This window comes from Metopolophium dirhodum, chromosome 8 (genome assembly GCF_019925205.1).
Source record: "Metopolophium dirhodum isolate CAU chromosome 8, ASM1992520v1, whole genome shotgun sequence".
NCBI lineage: Eukaryota > Metazoa > Arthropoda > Insecta > Hemiptera > Aphididae > Metopolophium > Metopolophium dirhodum.
In genome coordinates, this window is record NC_083567.1 from 35,701,625 (window position 1) to 35,710,107 (window position 8,483).

Consider the following 8,483-nt stretch of genomic DNA (forward strand, 5'->3'; position numbering starts at 1 on the left):
AGTTTGAAGTTCCAAGATTAATGTGGCATTTAGTTTTAACACATCTATTACAATATGATCTAGGTAGGTACTCAATAATACGAGATTCACTCGTTATCCTACCTACTATAGCTGAGCAAGTTCATCCTCGTTTTTTTTATTTTTACTTATAATATTACGAATATATTTAATACTCAGGAATACACGATGCAATAATAAATAATAATGAATTCAAATTTGAAATGACTATCAAACAATTTAATTTTGTTTTAAGCAAAGAATACGTAATACATTAATACATAATATTATATTCTATAGTATTATAGATATTGTTAAACGCGGGTTGCTATTATTCTGTATTTATAAATAATTAAAAGCATAAATAAGAAATAATAAAGTTTCAAAAAAGCGCGGAAATATAAAACAGCGAGAAATCGTATACCTATTATATTACCTACTACTGCACAGCTGATTGGCTTCGCAGTTTTCAGTTGTCTCGTTCCCGTATCCAGTACCTACCAATATGTATGTTTTAAACATCAAAATATACATCTTCTCCGACTCCGACAAACCATGGCGTATTGCGTACCATAATATTATATTATTTCTCATTTTATTGTATAGGAACTCATTCGGTAACAGACTTTTAAAATAAATTATCATAGAGATCGACACATAGTGTGATCGACATTCAACTGTTCCAACAATGAGCATACCGGTATTTAAACCCGTAACTCACGTCATTTTTGATTTGGAAGGAACTCTTATAGGTGAGTAAAATATATGTGCTTATAATATATTTATAAAGTTAATATCGAGTTATTTAATAGATATACCTACCTGCATGTACGTTTAATGATTAATATATTAGGTGAAATAAATAATAGTAAATAGTTCGTTGGAATTTCGTAGAATTTAGATACTTGAAAATTTCACTGAATGTTTATATTAGCATTTTCTATACACCATACAATTTTGAAAATATTTTGAATCTTTTTGAGCTGTTTACGGACATTTTCAGTTTTCAATTTTTTTAGTTTTTTTTTCAATAAATATCAGTAAAGTTTTATCTGTTGGGCCAAAAAGTGTAAAAATTTAATACAAGGCTCCTGATATATTAATACAATATCAGTTGAAAAATATTAAAAATACATAGGCACAATTTTTTTTTATAAGCATTTAACCCTTTCACTACCGCATTATGTTTTAATTCGAATTTTGACAACATTTATCAAATTTATAATTTAATAATTATTTTGAAGTTAAAAATTTATAAAATGTTCAACTTTTATAGCTAATGATTGTAAATTGAACACAAGGCTCTTAGGCCTCACGTAAATAGGTTATATATAAATTACTTTATTTACAATAATATCATCAACTGACGGTTTTCGCTCAGAATCGTTTTTCTCATACAATGATATTATATCATTGAATTCAAATTTAACACCATCTATTACAGTGATCCACTTGTAACCTACTGTACAGCAGAGCGACACCCACTTTTTTTATTCTTGGATATCACAGCTGAAAAAATAAATATTTAAAATCGCCTCTGGCAAAACCTACTTACAGTAAACTTGTAGTAAACTTGTTAATCAATCATAATCCGTTTTCAAAGATAAAATCCGCCAAACCAAATTCCTCCGGTTTTGTCTAGCTTATTGGTCTAAAAGTCACTTTTTTCCTCGATTGGAGCCCTCCTAATGAAGAGGCAAATGAGTTAAGTTAAAGTTAAGTTAATTAGAGCACCGAACTAGTAAGTTAGGTTAATAAGTTAAAATCAACTTAACTTCTAACTTATTAACTTGTTAATGCCCAGCCTTGAGTTAATAATTAATAAACGACAACAATTATACTTTATAAAGAGAATATAAATAATAATTATATGACGGTTTTATTAGCTTTATATAAATTATATTTTATATCGAGTTAAGATGACGATACACCCGCATGTGTTGTCTCCGTCTTACAAAATGTACAACATAGCAAAAACTGTTTTGCGCGGGAAAGAACCGATAAGGCTACAGTCATAACTAAGAAACGAGATTTGCACTACATAAAAAGTAGAACTTTTGATGTGCAATGTTGTTGTTTTTATTTTTGTGATATCAATTATATGAAAAAAGTTCTTACTGTTTCAAAAACCATTATTGTTTGTGTTTTTCAAACTTAAAAAGCTTTTTTCATATAAATGATATCAAAAAAATAAAAACAATGTTGCACTGCCAAAGCTCTCCTTTTTATGTGGGGAAAATCTCTCGTTTCTTAGTTATGACTGTAGCCTTCTTGGTCCTTTCCCTCGCAAAACAGTGTTTGCTATGTTGTACATTTGTAAGACGGAGACAGCACATGTGAGTGTAGCGTCCTCTTAAATAAGGATAATCATGTTAATGAAAAAAAAAAACCTATAATACATAAACTATGATGGTTCAATAGTTATAATTATTCAAAATAGAATAATAAGAACAGTACTATTATATATAGGTATAATAAAACCCACTTCTAAAATATATAAATGACAGGTTAAATATTAGTTTTAAGGATGGTGGCTTGATGTGAATTTTAGAATATTTTAGGCTTTTAGGGTACCTATTAAACAAGATTTAGTGTTTAACGTGCAGGACAGACGAATAGGATGTGAGGGAGATCACTGCAGAGGTTATTATTATTAGGCGTGAATGGAATTTGTTTTATTATGATACATAGTTAGATCTAAGTGTTGTCGATTGTAATTAATTATTTAAGAGGTGAGATTGGAGTTAGGAATAGCAATTAGGGAATTTACGAAAGATTCAATTAGGGTCTGGTGAGAAAATAGGGGGAAAAGAAGAATTTATGAGATATTCGGTTAATTTAATAGATGGAGTGTCGATTAAAAAAATTGGTTGTCTAGCTTTTCAAAGTGTGGCCTTGGTATTTATAAAATTAAGATTAGGGAAACACTGATATTATTCTACTGGTAATGATTTTTTTTTGTTTAGTGAGAGACGGGATTTATGTTTAATTTTCGTAGAATTTGAAAAGTGGCGGTTTTCATTTTAACTCGGAAAATTTTTGTCATGAAGAAAGGTGTTGGGTTTCATAATATTCCGGAAATGGAGGAGTGCTATTTAGTATTTACATAAACAGAATATTTAAAAGCAGCACTTTGTTGGTTTGAATAATATTTCCATCTTTCTTTGTGTTTGAAAGCGGATTCTATTTGATCCGTGGACAGCTAGGAGACCTTTCAATAATTCCAATAATTAGGTATGATAATTTTAATATTGGTAGTAGGTATACCTACTGTACGAGAAAATAAAGGTTGATGGAATACTTGCTTCTAAACTATTTACGTTAAAAATCTAGGAATTTTATTTCAGGTTGACATTAGTGCGATAGACAAATCTTAAACATTAAAAATATTATTTTTTGTTAGCTAAATATATAATAAATAATATTGCATAAATTCATATCATTCTGTAAAGGGGAATTTGTATTATTATAATGCAATATGATCGATAGATTAGAATTTAATTAGACATATTACTAATTTATCTTTTAAAAGTAATGAGAAATTTAAAATTTTTAAAGTTAAGCATTTTGTATTTTATATTTAAATTAACACTTCATACATTTGATATTTTGATGTAGGTACCTATATTTAAATTGTCTACTATACTCAATACACATATTATGTTATGTTATTTATGATGGTATGTACGATGTACTTATAGGTATGTATAATATCAATTTATCACACTGTTGCGTTTAGATACGGAACGAATTCATAGAAAAACGTTTACGAGAATTGCCAATGATTGTGGTAAAGTATTTCCTGATGATTTGCGTTTACAAATTCTCGGAAAACAAGAAATGGACGTCGCTAATTTGATTATCAACACATTGCAACTGAATTTAACTCCCGAAGAATTATTACAAAAAGCTCGTATCGAGGAAGAAAAATCACTAAAAAATTTAAAACTCATGTATGGTGAGTATAAAACTACCCTTACAACATCAAACCATTAAAATATGTTAGATGATTAATATTATTATAAATATAAATTGAGTATATCACAAACCATATTACACACAACACATCATCAACGGGTTTTTGCATATTATGTACAAAATATAGTGTTTAATAATAATATTATACTGTCATGTATATATATTATCATATATGCCGCCATGCTAGGTTGCATTAACAATCACTAATAATTTAATGATTCAATAGTGAGTTAATGGTCCCTTCAACATGATTAAGTGGCCTATGATTGGTCCATTCAATTTGAGTGAACCAATAAATAATTCAATATTTGTAATAAACAAAGACAATAGTAGGTAGGTATATAAAGTTGTACAAAAACTTTGATTCGAACTTCAAAATTGAACTATAGTTAATTGAAAATTACTAAGTACCTACCTTATATATTATTTTATAAGTTAAGGTAAAAATAAAATAAACATAAGTCCAAACATAGTTGGAAAGTGTCTTAATGTTTATACATAAACGTTTAAAATGTTCAAAATAATAATACTTATATACTTCAAAAAACCTACTGCCTATTACTATTATACTAGTTTAATTTAATTTTGAATAATTCCTTTATTAAAGGTCATAAACCTCATTATAATTATATGGTTACCTATAGTTCCAACTTTTTATTTATAGTTCAAAGTTAAAATGTTTTATTATTTGTACATTACCTAGAAATTATTTAAGTATAAACTAGGTTTATCTTACCGATAGAATTTTATAACAGCCGAGACCAATTGATTGAATTCCAGACAATTTCATAGGTTTAATAGATATCTTATAACACAGTTTTTTTTTGAACTAGTGGAAAGTGAATAAAAATAAGTGGCGTTGTGTTTATTTAATTATACCTAATATTATACAATTATGCATTATATTTATAATTAATAGTGGTAATGCGGTTGGAGAAAACGGCCCGGGGGGTCAGGACTCTCATCCAGGATCCGAATAAATTAACAAAAAAATTGAATAGATTAAGTATAGTCATGCAAGTAAAAATAAATGTTTTTCGTTAATATAAGTTAATTAAAATATATTTTCGATTATTTTTATGTTTTACCTACCTATATTAATATTATAATATTATATTTTTATAAGATAAGATGGACCATAAAAACAACTAGTAAAAACTGCCACCGTTTGTATAATTAGTCTATAATAGTATACTACAGTATAAAACTGTAACCGTAGGAGGCGTCCAGAGGTTCAACCCCCCACATTTTTTAAAAGTAGAAATATTTTAGCGGTGAATATTGTTTATTGACTATTGTATTAAGAATAATTTTATATTTTTGTTAAAGCTGGAGTAATAACGAGAATAAATTTAAAAAAATCTTTTTATATTTTGAACGTAAAAAATATATGTACCTACCTGCTAGTATTTTTAGTAAAAAAAATTTTGGTGGATTATAATAACTAATAAGACGTGTTTGAATACACACACTACACACATAATTTGTTTTAAACTTTATCCAATGATTAATTGTAATGTAAGAATCATATATTCTACGGACATATAATATGTGTATATTATAAAGGTAATATTTAATATGTGATATTTCTTTAGGAGTCGAAGATCTTTTGGAGCATTTCCATCGGCACAATATACCTATGGCGGTGACAACTAGTAGTTCGGAGGAGAATTTCCACATGAAAACAGATCATCTGAAGGACATATTCTCTGTATTCCATCATGTGGTCACCGGTTCTTCCGACCCGGAAGTAAAAAATGGCAAGCCAGCACCAGATATTTTCAAAATATGTGCTGCTAGGTTTCCAGGGAACCCCGTGTACAGCAAGGTAATTATAATCACATCGCGATGTTTTTTATAGTTTATCTCATCCAAGGCTACATGCGATATAAGGTCAGAGGTTAGGTAACAGCGACGTGGTTTTGCAAAATCTCACTTTAATTGCATACATATTCTACTGCTTTTCTACGCAGAAGATAGATTTTTAATATATTAAGAAATTAATAAGAAATTAAAATTTGGATTCAAAATAGTGTTTTGATGATTTTTTTGTTGAAAACTATTGAATATCTGTAAACAGATTCCGTTGACAGAATTGAGTTACTTAAATTTATCATAATTTGACAGAACTTTGAAGTTTTTTTTTAAATTTTATCATTTTTTAAAGAGTTATTAACATGCAATATCTATTTATCTCTAAGTTGATTGTTAAAATGTTAGTACAATATACTCATTGTGATAATTTACCCATGTCACTTCAAAGTTCTAGATTGCCTACATTTTTTATTTTAAATAATGTTATTTTTTTAATGGATATCACGTTATAATCATTCTATAAAAAAATAAAGGGGGGACGGAGTGGCCGAGCGGACTAAGGCGTCGACTGCGACGCAGCCGTCGCTGGTTCGATACCTCGGCCGCGGGCGGCATTTTTCTTCGGGCAAGTCACGGTGTCCGGAGAACAAGTGCCGCCATCCCCCCACCCGGGGCATGGCAGAAACCTATACCGGTGCCCATTAGAAATTCTGCCAAAACACAACACACACGTGAACCAACCTACCCAACTTAAAAACTTACAGTTCCCTCCCCCACACCCAATGGCCTATGTTGCCGAGGGTTAACCTAAAAAACAAAAAAAAAAATTAAGCTAAATACAATTGATATAAAATAAAATTGTATACAGCATAACATTTTTCGAGTAACATTCTATTTTTATATACACATTGGAACTGATTTAGGTGGATCGTTTGATAACTATCCAATATTGATAAATTAAGATCACTCTATATAGTAGGTATACAATTAAGTAACAAACATGCATATTATATTATAATATATATTTTTACAGTTCTTGGTGTTCGATGAATCGCCGAATGGAGTGACTGCGGCTTTAGCGGCCGGAATGCAAGTGGTCATGGTACCCGATCCCATTTTGTCAATATGGCATAACATGTCGACCGCTAACGCTACGTATGTGTTAAACTCCCTGGAAGATTTTCGTCCGGAAATGTTTTCACTACCTCCATATTTTACTGGTTCATGATTTTTTTAAGTTTGAGTTTATATCTTCGAAATTATTACCTTCGTTGAATGATTGAATATATGCATTCAATTTATTATTTACGTACAAATAAAAATATTTAACCATTTTCCCAGATTTTTTTTATTTAATGGGTGCAAATCAATAAATTGATAAAGATATACGAACACTCCACTTAAAAGTAAAAATACTTAATTATCATAAAAAATATCAAAAATATGCAAAATTTGCGTGTCAAAGGTGTCCTGACGACGGGCGACTACGAGTTAGTTCTTAATTATCAAATAGGATCCTGGGCTGTATACAGGTTAACAGGTAACATATGAATTGGTTCTGACAAGCTTCATAATGATAATACAACTATGTTAAATTATTATGATCTCTAGTCAGCTAGCCAATCTACATACATTATATAGTATGTATTTGTCAATGCTAATATTAATTGAACAGATAATAATAAGATAAATAATATGTTATCACATGGCAATATTTAATATAAAAAAAAAAAAAATGTACGTGGTATGAATGTACACACGTTTTTGACAAATTGTTAGTTCAAAATTTAGTAATAAATAAATTTTTAATATTTTCACCAATTAACTTTTGGCTGCTGTACAGTATGTTAGAAGTGGGTCACTGTAATGGATGGTTTTAAAATTTGAATTCAATGATATAATATCATTGTATAAGAAAAACGATTCTGAGCGAAAACTGTCAGTCAGCCTATGATATTAGTATATTAATATTACTAAGTATATTTTATGATATTATTGTGAATAAAGTAATTTATATATTTACCTATTTACGTAGAAAATGTTCAATCCTTAGCTATAAAAGTTGAACATTTTATACATTTTTAACTACAAAATAATTATTAAATTTTAAATTTGATAAATTTTGTTGAAATTCGAACTTTAAATGCTTATAAAAAATTAAGCTTACGTATTTTTACTATTTTTCAACTGCTATTGTAATAGTATATCAGGAGCCTTGCATTACATTTTCACGCTTTTTTATCCAACAAATAAAATAAAATTGACATTTATGGAAAAAAAAACTAAAAAAATTGAAAACTGGCAATGTCCGTAAACAGCTCAAAAAGAGTCAAAATATTTTCAAAATTTTATGGTGTATAGAAAATGCTAATGTTAACATTCAATGAAATTTTAAAGTATCTACAGTTATTTGTTTTTGAAACAACAAAATAACAAAATCGCTACATGAGAATTTGAGTGAATATCCAATCTTGTAAAAATATGAACTTCAAACGCTCATAAAAATGTAATTTGATTTGCTTGTAGACATTTTTTTTCGGTAGCCGAAACAGAATGGAACACGAGGTAAATACAAAGTACAAAAATATCACTAGAGATATGATTATCCTATACTTAAATACATACATACCTAATAATGTACTGCTGCGTATCAGAATTTTTATTCCGGGAAACGGAAAAGTTAAGATAAATTT

General features: G+C 28.7%; 1 protein-coding gene across 2 annotated transcripts in view; it reads left to right on the forward strand.

Moving 5' to 3' along the window:
• The window catches only part of LOC132951243 (pseudouridine-5'-phosphatase-like), a 37,554-nt gene extending 30,440 nt beyond the window's left edge, over positions 1–7,114 (forward strand). The window contains exons 1-4 of one of the 2 annotated variants that reach the window (XM_061023027.1): positions 291–749; positions 3,737–3,955; positions 5,571–5,803; positions 6,824–7,114. In XM_061023027.1, the coding sequence (XP_060879010.1) occupies positions 686–749; positions 3,737–3,955; positions 5,571–5,803; positions 6,824–7,018 (711 nt within the window). In that variant the 5' untranslated portion in view covers positions 291–685 and the 3' untranslated portion in view covers positions 7,019–7,114. Of the gene's footprint in view, positions 1–290; positions 750–3,736; positions 3,956–5,570; positions 5,804–6,823 lie in introns of those variants that run through there. The other variant, XM_061023029.1, reaches the window with a different exon arrangement.
• Positions 7,115–8,483: the final 1,369 nt, after the last annotated feature.